Here is a 14,120-nt window from a genome sequence, read left to right as displayed (position 1 = left end):
TTCTATAACGATTTAAATAAAAATAGAAAGCGGTTCAAGACGGGAGTGATGAGGTGTAATACTCGGTGTTCAGACCTTATGATCATGGAGTGTGGTGCCTCATGGCTAATAATGACTTAATTATCCACAAGAAATAACTGATTAGATTATTGTTTAAGAAACTATTGGGTCACCTAATGCGGGTTTTGACTCAGCGGGTAATTACTCCTACCCTTTTTAACTGCGGCAGTGAAATCCCGGCCGTAGGCCGGGTTACACTAGTCACTATATAATGGGCAAATCCACGGTGAGTGAACCCACTGACCAAAATAAAAATTTTAAGGTGATGGTTTTTATTCCTACCAGGCCAACAGCCATTAAACTAAACTTTAAGGGGCAAAAAACCGTTTCAAAAAATATCAATCCACTTTTGAATGGCAGCGCGTCAAAGTTGTCTCAAATTTTGTGCACACTTAGTGCAATTTTCTTGCAATTTACTGATTGCTTGGACAGGTCTAATTTTTCAGAGAATTAGCCTAAATAGGGTTTCAACATACTAAGAAAGGTTCAAAAAGAATGTATGAAAAATGTCAGTGTCCTATGTTGAACACTTTTTTTGTAATTTTGACGAACATTTTTAGATTTTTTATGTAATTTACACTACACCAATACGTGAAATAGTTTTACTACAGGAAGAATAATGCTTGATTTCATCTATAAATCCATCTCTGCTATTGTGTACAGTAATTAAAATTCAGATGATTAAATTGATTCATTACAGTTTCCGTCAACTGAATTTTAATTACTTAAGTTACGTAGTTAATTTTGCTTAATATACGTCTTGTTTATTGTTACATCGTTATATATAATATTATCTGATTATGGACACGTTCATAAAAAAGGTGCAATTCAGCTCTCAATTTTTTTAGCCAAAATTTGTTTTTTGTCAAAAATGAACCTTAATATTGACCAACTTCAACCAAACTTTCAGAATATGCTTGTTTTTACATAATGAAGGCTATGTTGGCAGAATAATTAACAAATATTGATATTTGGGCAAGTTATGACACAAAACTCACTTTTGTGACTTTGGAAGCCACTCACCCATTCATTTAAAACCAGATTGTTGTGCAACGTACTTGAAGGTGTTTAATACACACTTTTAGGTAAGTTAAGCGATAAAGGGTCAGAGAGTCACATATAAATGGCTGAGATAGAGCAAAAAAATCACAATATGGCCAAATTTGTGGAAATTAACGTTTTTAACGATAGATAGCCAATATCAAAGTTCAGAAACAATTTTTTACAGCTCAAAATATGGCGCAAGCAAGAAATTAATCAATTATTTTCTGTTAAACGGTCACAATCAACACAAAAATCACATCTAATTTTAAAACAAAGTTTTAATCATTTTCTAGACTCATAATTAGACATTTAGACTGTTACTATTTTGTTTTGCTACATTTGAAATTATCTTAGACTGTTCTGAGCATGTAAGGCTACATATAAAACACATTTATCACGTTTGAAAGTTTGAAATGCGAGAGATTGAGTTTATTTCTCAAATTTGCCATTGTCACTTAATTATCTTCTGAAATAGAATATAAATGATGAATCTTAGCTTGTTTGATTCTCCTATCTTATGTTCAAGTGATATAGGGCTTGTTTCAGACAATAAAATCACATCAATTGGTTAAATTAAATCCAATAAATTGCAATATGTATGATAGAGAAAGACCAACTGTGTTGTATCATAGAACTATAAAATCGATCTGAAATTGCTGTTAAAAAACGTTAAAAACTGGTAAGTTGGTGCCACTGTTGACTCAAATATCACACAGCACACATGCCGAAACTCCTTCATTAACTAGAGACAATAAAAGTTGATGATATAGAACGCAGAATAAAATTAACTCTGTGGTTCAGCAAATAGGTCGAGATTTTTTCGTGTGATTATTGTGCCAATAATTGACCGAATATCGATTTCAATGAACTTTTCAGGTCTAAAATTGTCTCAAGAAAAAGAGTTGATAGCATAGAAAACGCATACATAATCGTTAATGGGCTGAAACTGCAATTAGATAGTCACAATCGCCTTTTATACGTGATTTTTGTGTTCAAAGTCGGCCTTTTTTGTCATCATGCCTGACACTATTGTTCATTAATCAATTATAAACGATTTTGATAGCTTCAAAACCGATTTCCGCTTCAAATATCACACTTGACTTGAAAACTACAAGAATAGAAAATAAGTTAGGACTTTATCTTGTGTGATTATTGTGCTAAAAATTGACCGATTATCGATTGAAACCAACTTTTCAAGTCTAAAATGGTCTCAATAAGAGATATTATAGACCAAAGAGCAATGAAAAAATGTACGATAAATGGGCCTGAACAGGAAGTTGATAGTCACAGTAACTTTAAATATGTGATTTTCGTGTTAAGTTTTTGCCTGGTGTTACAGTTTTCAATTCAGATTACTATTTAAAGTGTTTAGTCAAATTCATGATACATAGCAGCAGTTCAAAACCTAAAACACGGTAAACAAAAACAAACACACGAAGTACTGACAAATTTCCTGCCTAGTAACACACTACACAGAAATGTGATTATTGTGTGGAATTTAGCCCCACTTTGGCAAGCAGAATCACGAAACTCAAGAATGTATACACACACGATGACATCTAGCAACATTTTAATATCCAATTAGTGAATTAAGCACTTCAAATTCACCTCTGAAAATCGGCCATTTTTTACATTGAAATGTGATTATTGTGCTAAATTGGCCCTCTTAACGAATAAAAACGTGTAGAATCGTATCATATGACTGATAAGAACTTGTACTATCAATATTGACCATACAAAATGAAAAATAGGCCCCATAATAGAGGTTGTGTTAAACCAAAAATAGAAATTTTGTGACTTTTGTGTTATTTTCAGAGCCCCAAACTAAACGACTATCACTCCGTAACTAAGGAAAAAAATTATTTGGCGATTTCAGCATCGCAAAATTTGAACGTTTAACTTAACCATGGGATGATTATCATGTTTCTCATTTTGATAAGAAGACACAAAAATCACAGTTAACAAATTTTGGCTGAATTTCATCTTTTTTATGAACGTGTCCTTATGGGGGTTAAGAGACGTCAATGAAATTGTGATTACAAACATTTTTATTGCTTTTAATGAATTTTAATCAAATATTAATGTAATTTTCACCGAATTTTAATCAAATTTTAACAGCTATTGTATCAAATCACAAATAGAATTGTTAAAGATATCATAAAATTACCACTTATTTCATTTCAACTGTTGAATTTGAGAGTTTTTATTTATTTCTAAGGGTGTAATTTGCGATACGCAATGCGTAATTTACGTTACATGTAATTTACACTACACCCGTTTTTAGCCCAATTAAGAATTCAATCACACACATTTGTTCATGCACAGGCTATTACAGTGAGGGTAACTTGTTTTGACTAAAACAGACCACCAAACAGCACGATAACAAGCTAAATTGTAAGGGTGTTATTTACGCTACATCAAAATGTAATTTACGTATACATTTAAAATTCATCCCACTGATTTCATGTTTCAGATTTCGAAAATTGTAAGCATCTCACTCAGTCATAAAACAATAAGAGCACAAGGCTCATTTATCATTTTGCCACGATTACTTATAAAAGGTTACAATAACGCTGTCTGAACACAAAAATTTAGTATTGTCGAATTCCTTATGTAATTTACGTATACATTTTCAAATGGGCCTCGTTTCAAAACAGTGATAGATAGGCATTTAATTCTTTTTGCTACATTGGCACAAAGGTTTGAACTTCACTTATTGGCGATATAACTGCTCTATGAAGGTTAGCCTAATTATGGCAAGCTATGGAATCCAAAACTTTGTAATATGTGTAATTTACGTTACGTGGATTCGCCCATATAAACAAATTTACCATTCTCTCTTTGAATCACATCTCGGTTTTGCTATTTCTGTCTGGGGAGGTATTTCTAATATCCAGTTAAAACCACTATTTATTACTCAGAAGAAATGTATAAGAATTCTATTCGGAGACCATAAAAGGTATGTAGACAAATTCAAAACATGTGCTAGAGTTAGACCGTTCGGCTCCCAACGTTTGGGTTGCGATTTTTATGTTAAGGAGTCTACCAAACCTCTATTTGCAAAACATAAATTACTAGCTGTAGAGAACCTATATAGACTACGTTGCCTAATGGAATTTTTTAAGATAATTAAGACAAGAGTACCAATTTCAATGTTCTCTTTGTTCACCATATCTCATAGGAAAGACAATATGTTAATCACACCTTCTCCAACTAAACAATTCATCTATAAATCAGCGTGGCTGTGGAATGAGTTTTGTAAAATTGGCTCATTTAATTTTAATTCCTCTTGTTCTTCTGTTAAGAATAAATTACAGAAGTCATTGATGAATGCCCAAAACAGGTATGGTGCTGAATGGAATGACAAAAATTTCACTGAATTCTAAGTTAAACACAATATAATCCAGGTATCGGCAGGCGCTGCCACCAAACGACATTATCATGTGCCAAGAATGATCTTAAAGGGATATGGAAAACTATCAAACTGGCATCAAATATGACCCCTGGTACAACTAATTGTCAAACTATCAATGAGAATGATCCTGAGCTATTTAACTTTCATTTTGCAAATGTTGGATCAAGATTACAAAATCAGGCCCCCAATATTGAAAGAGTTAGTTTTACTGATTTTTTACCTCCTAGAACTTCTAATATCTCATTTGATAGATTCCAAGAAATAAATGAAACTGATATCCTAATGTATGTCGAAACGCTCAAGAATGACAAGGCCTCATATGACAATGTGCCTCTATTTTTACTTAAGCAAGCTGTACCACACATAGTTGAGCCACTGACCCACATTGTCAATCTGAGCCTTAATACAGGTGTTGTACCAACCCTTTGTAAAAAAGCTAGAGTAACTCCCATCCATAAGGCAGGAATGAAAGATGATCCTAATAATTACAGGCCAATATCCATCCTTCCACTTGTAGGAAAACTTATAGAATATTTTGTCGGCAAGCAACTCACTGATTACATGGAAGAGAACAAACTTTTCATCCGGCATCAATATGGCTTTCGGAAAAATCACTCCACAACTTATCTGATGTACGATCTGATGGACGAAATATATATGAGTAAATCTAAGTCTTATAAACCAGGAATCATCTTTCTTGATCTTAAGAAGGCCTTTGACACAGTGAATCATGAAATATTGCTTCAAAAATTGGCATATTATGGAATTGGTGGCATTGCTTTAACCTGGTTTAAGAACTTCTTATCTTGTAGATATCAATGCACTAGGATCAATGGCAATCTAAGCTCATTTTTAGAAGTTCTGAGTGGTGTACCACAAGGAAGCATCATTGGGCCTATATTATTTAGTATCTTCATAAATGACATCATTTATGCCTGTAACCTATCTAAGCCCTTTCTATTTGCAGATGATGGTGCACTATTCTTTGATCAAACCTGCAGAAGCACATTTATAAACATGAAAATAGAACTTATGACAATCTTTAAATGGCTCAGTGTTAATAAATTATCACTCAATGAAAAGAAGACTGAATTCCTATTGTTTGATTCTGTTGACCAACATGATGAAATAACCATTGATTGTAATGAGGTAACTTTCACAATCAAGGAGTGCAAAGAGACAAAATATCTTGGCCTCATTCTAGATAGTAAATTAAACTTCAAAAGCCATGTAGATTATATTATTAGGAAGGTCATGAAGAGAATTGGTGCCATGTATAGAAGTAAAGCACTGCTACCCATTAAATATAGGAAAATGTTTGCCAATGCACTCATGTTGCCACAATTCGATTATTTAGACACGATCTATTGTAGAGCTGGCAAGACAAAACTTGCTGAACTTGACACTCTGTACAAAAAGGTAGCCAAAATAGCTCTCAACGTTCCAAAAACAGAGAGCAGCCTTAATGTTTATAGAGACATGAAATGGTTACCACTCCATCTTAGACGACAACTCCATCTGTCAAATTATATGTTTAGAATCATCCATGACAATTGTCCTACAAACTTTATGAACAAATTTAGTTACATATCAGGAGGTAGTAGGAGCGGCGAAAGCTGCAACCTTTATGTCAATAGATCAACATCACATAAAAACTTTCAATACTTGGGGGCAAAATGTTGGAATAATACGAAATCTGCCCGATGTTAAAAGCTTTAGTGATTCGTATAAGAAACAGCTACTATCATCTATAACAACAGACCCTAATTATACCGTCGACAATTCATATGAAAAATTTTACACTGCAATCATAGTCGACGATAACTAATTAACTTCTAATTCTTTTAAATCTGAGGCATATATAATTGATGTATCGAAAAGATATTCCCTTTTTTACCACCTTACCATTCTGATTGATTTTGCACATGACTGACATGTTTTAACTGGAGAAGGGGTTCCCACAGTGGTAGTTTTATAAACCACTTTTAATTTATTGACCTATTATACTTAGTGGTAGTTTTATAGACCACATTTAATTTATTAACTTATCATACTTAGTATTTATTTTTGGTGACTGTATCACCCAGTTTTAACATTTGATAATTGTACAGTTTATTGACGACACATTGACTGAATGTTATTTTATATTCTAATTTATATTCTAGATATTTTATTTATTTTACAACAGACGACATCTTCCTGTTTTTTCTTCTATATTAGTTACTCATATCTCTTGTACAGACGTTTTTACAAGGACATTGACAAATGATACTCACATTAGGCATTCATTATTGCATCTAAATTATTTCACTTACATTAGGCTTAGAATTTATTCTATGGTCAACAGATTTCAAATGTTTAATTAATTTGTAGTATGACAGTAAGGTACAGGGTGGGCCAAAAGTCAGTACCCATACGTTGGCCTTAATAGCTCCGCCGTGTGTTATATTTGAGAGCTTTTGCTTTGCAGATGGCATACTGTACTTACTGGTTCGAGGATTCTGTCGTCAAAATTTGAAAATTCGAATATTTTAGACCACGCCCATTCAATATTAAAACACCTATATTGTTTTCTCTGAACATGCTGAACGCCTAATTTTTTCAGAGACGGTAGATTATCAAATGTTGCATATGATCTGAAAACATGAGGCAAAACGGATTAGAAATGACGAAGTTATCAAGCATTTTCTGTATCTCGTTAACAAAATTGACTGGGTGATTATGTGACACCGTGACACAACACCTTAATTGGGCACCCTTAACAATTCCCATAATGTTTAACGGGGTAGTTAACGAGGTCACCTTATCACGTGATTAGGTAAACCAATCACCTGATCACACGTAATGAATAAACTCGTTATGCTTCATATCTCGGTCATCTGAGAAGCTACAGTTCTAATTCTTTCAGGACAAACGTAATTCGAATGGCCAAACACAATTCAATAACATTTAGCTTGATCCGACTATCCAAACTATCAAATAAATGTGAAAATGAACCTCCATTTGAAAAAAATGAACACGAATATTTTTCGAGTTGACAAATTCCTCGAACCAGTGGTGGTACTAAGTCATACCAGAAGGAAGTATTTAAATTGGGCACTCAGTGACTGAGCTATAAAGGCCAACGTATGGGTACTGACTTTTGGCCCACCCTGTATATAAGAAGTTATTTAATTTTGCTTGGGCTATTATATTGACTAGGTATTGAGGTTTAATGATGATATGGAATTTGAATTCTATATAAATTTACACTATGTGGTTGGGGCATTTTGCATATTAAATATGGTTACTACTCATATATATCATATTATTTGATTGGTATTCGATTTCTGATTATCTCTTAGGAATATGATTATTATATCTCAATTTGGCTTTAGGTAGGGTGCCCCGCTAAAAGAACTGGATTCTTCCAGGAAGCATCCCGTGCACAGACCTTGGTCTACATATATATTAAATTATTAACCATTCATTCTGTATGTGCACGAAAATTTATTTCAATCAATCAATCAATCATGCATATAATACTTCTTTATTTTCAGCAGCTAGTATGTTAGCGCGCATAACAAGGCGCGTTAGCATTTTACCGCCATTCTAGGTTTCACTGATTTCACAATACACAATACACAATATGTCCAATTTGATTCTAATTGTTGCTCCTAATCTGATAATTCTAATGACAGTGACTGCTCCCTATTAACCAACCGACCAACATTTTCGGTCGAACCCTAAAATAACTAATACCAAATTTAAACCCCACATATGCGTGTATAGTCTCCAAATCTTCTCTCTGCTCTCGGACTTTGTTCTTTTGAATAGAACTGTTTGTATACTTTAACAAATAGTGATTTTAACTTTGAGATAAACTGCTAGATTATTATATTTTTGTACCAATTTTCACCTAACTTAACGTCTCTCACTGACACCATCACCCGGCAACCAATTTTAAAGTATAATTTATTAACGATCTGACTACAGACTGGCGGTCAACGTTCCCCGTATAGTAGCTCAACGGAGGGGGTAATCAGGGCACGTGTTAATGAAAAATGTACGTGTCCTTCCACAATACCCTCTGTTGGGTCGCACGTTATTGGGAACTGAGATCGCTATCGTGTAACTAGAAGCAGTATATGCAAAGTAACTTAGGTGATAGGTGATAGGCAATATGAAATTACACATCTTACTTTAACTTTATCCCGTCACCCATGGACTTATCAATTAACGGCTGGTGGTGGTGTCATCGTTTGTCGTACTCAAAACGTTTCGCGGTTGCGAATGCCGGCCCATTGAGGAAAAACTTTTTACTTTGTATTTTAACCATTATAAAGTGTGATTAGTCGGATATAGTACTGAGTTCAAACAGTCCCCGAAACGAAAAAGCAAACATTTGATTTTTGTTTCGGCGACTGAATCGTCGATGGGCCGGCAAATATTTGTTGTCGAGTAGTGTTGAATACTCATATTAACATGATTATTGATTTAATTTAGGAATTGTATATAAATATCTTTGTCCAAGTTTAATTGTTAATGAGAATGCACCCCAGCACTGGGCGCGCGCGGCGGCTTTGATGTTAGCGGCTACAAGCTTGAAGCTAGGCAGCTGCAGAAAAAATGCCGCGCGCGTTCAGCGTGGGGCTTTTCGTTTTTGATTTTACAAATGACAAAGCAACTTTTAATGATTATTAATGGAATTATCGGATATTTATAATTCAATATGTATTGATTCTTCTGTGGAAAATAAAAATTGTATTTTACTTAAAAAATTGTATTTTACTTTGTTTACAATTAATGATTCTTCCTGTTCAAAAAGTGGAAATAGCGTAGCAGAGTTTACCCAATTTTTAATTGTTAAGGGAATTTTTTGAATTCTTAAAGGGTTGATTTTATATAGGGTCATTGTTATATTATGTGTATATTGTTTGAATAATTATTATATTGTACCCAACACCATCCAGATGATACAAGCCCAAGGATCCATCCTCATAGAAAGGTCCTTCAAGCACATCAACAGCAGCAACAATAATAAAGAATAGGCACGAAATCCTTCTCCAGTCCTTGTGGTAATCATACATGATCATGGAGTTCTTGATGATAATATAAACAGCTATTGTCATATTGAGTGAGGATAAATACTGAAAGCCCCAGTTATGACTGTCAAATCTATGGACGTACTGGGAGGCAAGTTTGTGGTAGTCATATTATTTGTCCAGATCTTTGTTCTGTGGGGTCACTTTACAAGGTTTTGGAGGGATTAAACTAATTATACGGTCTCGAAATGAACTACAAAAAAATACTAAGAAACTTTACCTAATTTGTATCCTAAAAACTTGATATTTTGTATCGAATTTCTTTCAAGGAAGATAACGCACCTTGAGAATCTCACTTATAGTAGCTACAGTGAAATTTGGTTTACTTTTTGTATCATATTTCTTATCAGGAAAATAATTTGCCATGGGAACTATCTATTTCCTATTATTTCTAAATGCAAGACTAAGCCTAAGAGCTTTAAGACCAAATGAATCACCATGATTTAACAAAATATTTGGAGTTGAAATTATATAGGCACACAGGAGCACATAATTTAAAAATACTTGGTGCACAATTGGATAACACCTGGGGGCACACCTTGGGCAAAGCTAATAGTGCAATATTAAATTGGATTAAGTTTCCCAATCCTAACTTCATCAGTTAGAGGACAAATAAAACACTAAAAAGCCAACACTCTTCTCTCTTTAAGGTTGATTTGTGTTTTTTTGCATTATAAAGTTAAACTTTGATTTACCATGCCCCAATTTACTGCAAACCCTGATTTACTTCTAACCCCGATTTACTGCAAATAATTTTAAGGCAGCAATTTTCTTTCCCTCAAATAGGGCTTAGCATTCATAATATAAGATCTATCAAAACCTTGATCTACAGTAGCCCCCAATTTACTGTGGCTGTTTCCTTTCCCACAAACTACTTTGTAAATCAGGGTTTTACTGTATTTATTATTTATTAATCATTATCCTTCAGTAGATCATGTAGAAGTCGGTGGAGAAGTTGACAACTTCCGCTAATGGACAGTAATTTGTGAACAAGAACCTTTTATCTAGATGAATCAATCTCTTTCATCTCGGATTGATTTCAACGCAAAATGTGATAATAGCTCTAGGCTTCATATTGTCCTTTTACCTGTTGGTCTTGTTGATGAGAACTTTTTGAGCACAATACCTTCTGAACTGAGCAAAGTACCCTTGCCCAATCGTAATCAGCTGAGTGCCAAGTTTGTGCTGCAATCTCAGCCACTTCTTTCTGATTGGAGTGATGTACAATATTATCGTAGACCTATTGGTTTACTCTGCATCACACATGCTGATGCTTCCTCAAACCTGGCTGGAATTTTACCCCAGTACGAGAAGATAAAACGGCGAATGGACAGCACTGTTATTGATTCAAGGTGTATCATTTTCAGCGAAGAATCTCTTATGCTACCACCAGATTGCATCAGGCCAGACATAATGGTGATACAGTATAGTGGTGACGTAAGTTCTGTTCACTGTGAGGAATTGACTGCTCTCATTGGTGAATTTACCCAGGCTTTATATTCTGTTGTTGTCAGAAATACCATTGAAATGGGAGGTGAAAAGTATAACCCTCAGCTGTTATACAGTCCTTACGAAAGAAGCAAATCTGGACTAGATGAGGGTAAAATGGGCCGCAAAAGGATACAAGCAAGACACAAGAAACATCTGGGAGATATGTTTCTGATCATAGGAAAACCTGAAAAAGCAAATGAGAGCTATGAAGAAGCTGCAAGAAACTTGCTATCAATCGGGGACAGCTTGTGGACTGGTGCTGCATATGAAGGCCAGTGTTGTGCGATTGCAAGGATGCTACAATTAGACGAGGCTGAGTCTACCACTGCTATGGGAGGTGGCAAACTGCATTCTTCTCAGGAATCTTTGAACAGTGCCTCATCTGAACCGGAAATGAAGAGTACAGAAAATCTTAAAGGGCTGTTCAGGACCGGTATAAATCACATGGAAAAGATAAGGGAAGCATCCTTGATAATGCTTGAAAGCACTTTGAAGTTTGTCAGATTGATGATAGATTTAGAATGTAAAAGGGAGGCATGTGTCATACTTAATTCAGAAATATTTTACTGTTATGACGATCTAACCCCAGTTGAGAAGCTGCAATTTTTCTGTACTATTGCTCTTTTGTATGAGCAAATGGGGATGCACAGAAAATACAGTTATTTCTTGCGAAGAGCTGCACTTGAATCTATTCATGAAAAAATGCTTTCAAGAGCATACACAATTTCATCATCTTTACTATGCAATGTCATAGAGAGGTACGGTGTTGTTCCTGGTAATCAAAGTGCGCATGGTTGGCCTCAGCTACAGAAGCTTGTGCTCAATGATCTGATCTCAACCAGTGACAAATTAGCCAACAGTGACAGTGTTGTTAAATATGGAATGTGCTTGTTGCAAAACTTTTACTCACATCTGGACCATGACGATCAACTCCGTATTCTAAACCTTATCTTCAAGAATAACACCAGGCTTGGTCAAGACATGATTGAAGCACCAAACATACCTGTTTGCAAGAAGATTGTGATCAAGTCTTTAGGGAAATCTTTGGAACCTCGATTAAACAAACAAACCAACAGTATATTCATATTCAATCCTAATGCTAGCAAGAGCAAAGAGGAAGAAAACTTAGTTAATTGGGTTTGTGACGAATTTGGAGAAGTTCTGCTGAAACTGGAAAATCCACTTCTGCACTCTCTGCAACTGTTTGACATAAGATGCATAGTGGAGGGAGGTATTGCGGAATGCTACCCTGGCACCATTACAATATACCCTAAGCAGACAGTTGATATAGTTCTGACAATCAAACCTCGTCAACCAGGTACACTAAAACTGGTTGGAATTAAACTTCAACTATGTGGTGTTCCCTCTCACTTTAAAGTGACATGTGCAGAAACTATATCAGTATCAAAACCAATGCCTCTACTAGTTTTGAAGTCTGATATTCCAGCTACACTAACTCTGTACGAGGGGGAAGAGAGAAAGCTGTCCTGCAGGATAGCTAACATCAGCAGTTTTCCCATCCAGCATATTGATGTTATCGACAACTGTTCCAGGACCGGTCTTGTCTTTCAGTATGGTGAGGTTCCAGTTCCACTTCTTCCGGGTACATTTGCTGATATTGAAATTAATATCAACACAAAAATAGGCCATGAAAGGAGAGCTGAGTGTTTTGACAGTAGACCCGAGAGAACCCAACGTGGTACCATCTATGAGAACTCGTCAGAGTTTGATGAAGGAGACGATGCACCTATTGTTAGACGTGCTAGACAGACCAAAATTGAAAATGTGTTTGTAGAGGAAAACTTTTCTCTGAGCTTCAGATATTATGATAAGGAGAAAGAGTATTTCCGACAGCTTGATTCAACTTTTACAGCTCAAATAAATCTTCTGTATCAGCTAGCTGGTTACTCCATTTCACAGCACCTCTCTGATAGCAGCAAATGCCAAATGCATCTCTCTTTAGCATCAATGTGTCCTCAAAGAATGGAACTAAACGTTGCTGGAATTTCACATTTTGTAGATTCTGGTGAACTGTTTGCTAAGGATGTTGCTCTAGACAGGGTCACTCGCTGTGATAACTCCCCAACATGTCATCATAGGGTTAAGTTCTCTGACTTACTGGATCCTGATTTTAAATATATCCCATGGAAAGTTGGTGATAGGCAAGGAAGAGTAAATGTTATCGAGTCTGTCACTCAGTATACTGACCTTACAAATGCCTTAAAAGAGAAACTGATCATTTCATGCAACGTGCTAGACAGACCTGGAGAAGAAAAAACACACAAAGTGTCCATTGGAACACCTATAACGCTATCCATCATGGTGACAAATGTCTCAGATGAGTCTCTGGGCTCACTGCTGTTGTTTGTAAGGGCATTTTACGAAGGATCATCTGCCTTCAAGAAGATGTGTGATATTCCCTTTATTGGAACTAGAGACCACAGTGTTGAGAGCCTTGAACCTCACTCTACTCTGTCACATGAGTTTACCCTGATGCCCATGACATGTGGTAAGTTCTCTGTGGAAGTAAGTGCCTGCCAACTGCCCCCTCCAAGTGGCACTGCTTCTTGTACTATCCAGTACAGCAACCAGCAGCTTACTCCTGAGGTGGACTCTGTGGTCATTGATGAGGAACATCAGGAGAGCCCAATCATTCCAAGAAAGATAATCATGCAGTACCTGAATGATGGTCTGCCACCACCAAAGTACATGGAGAACTGGAAGATGCGACCATCATTACAGTTTGAAATTTTCAACTAACGTTTAAAGGACTCTTAAATCTTTATGATAATATATTATATGATTAATGTTTTTGTGTTTTTAATTTTTACAGGTGCGCAGTCATGACAGATTTGATATGATTTAATGATAGTAAAATGATTGATAGAATATCTAACAGCATTGAATTACGATATGGATGTTATTCAAATTTTGTCTCTTATTGTCGATGTAAATTCTGTTTAAATGATGCCTTTTTTGACCAGCATGATTTTGCTAATATTATTCTTTGTTTTGTTCCCTTCTTC

The 14,120-nt window shown here is 35.4% G+C and overlaps 2 protein-coding genes across 2 annotated transcripts in view; one reads left to right on the top strand and one right to left on the bottom strand.

The window, feature by feature from the left end:
- The window catches only part of LOC134823488 (double-strand-break repair protein rad21 homolog A-like), a 901,854-nt gene that overhangs the window by 589,535 nt on the left and 298,199 nt on the right, over positions 1-14,120 (bottom strand). The gene's annotated exons all lie outside the window — the stretch shown is intronic.
- On the top strand, positions 10,532-14,097 carry LOC134823485 (trafficking protein particle complex subunit 9-like). Its single transcript, XM_063834969.1, has one exon. The coding sequence runs from the start codon at positions 10,612-10,614 to the stop codon at positions 13,852-13,854; it is 3,243 nt and encodes a 1,080-aa protein (XP_063691039.1). The 5' UTR covers positions 10,532-10,611; the 3' UTR covers positions 13,855-14,097.

The sequence above is a fragment of the Bolinopsis microptera genome, chromosome 11 (genome assembly GCF_026151205.1).
Source record: "Bolinopsis microptera isolate Bmic1 chromosome 11, MBARI_Bmic_1.0, whole genome shotgun sequence".
In the NCBI taxonomy this organism is placed as follows: domain Eukaryota; kingdom Metazoa; phylum Ctenophora; class Tentaculata; order Lobata; family Bolinopsidae; genus Bolinopsis; species Bolinopsis microptera.
This window is presented reverse-complemented; position numbering and strand designations above follow the sequence as displayed.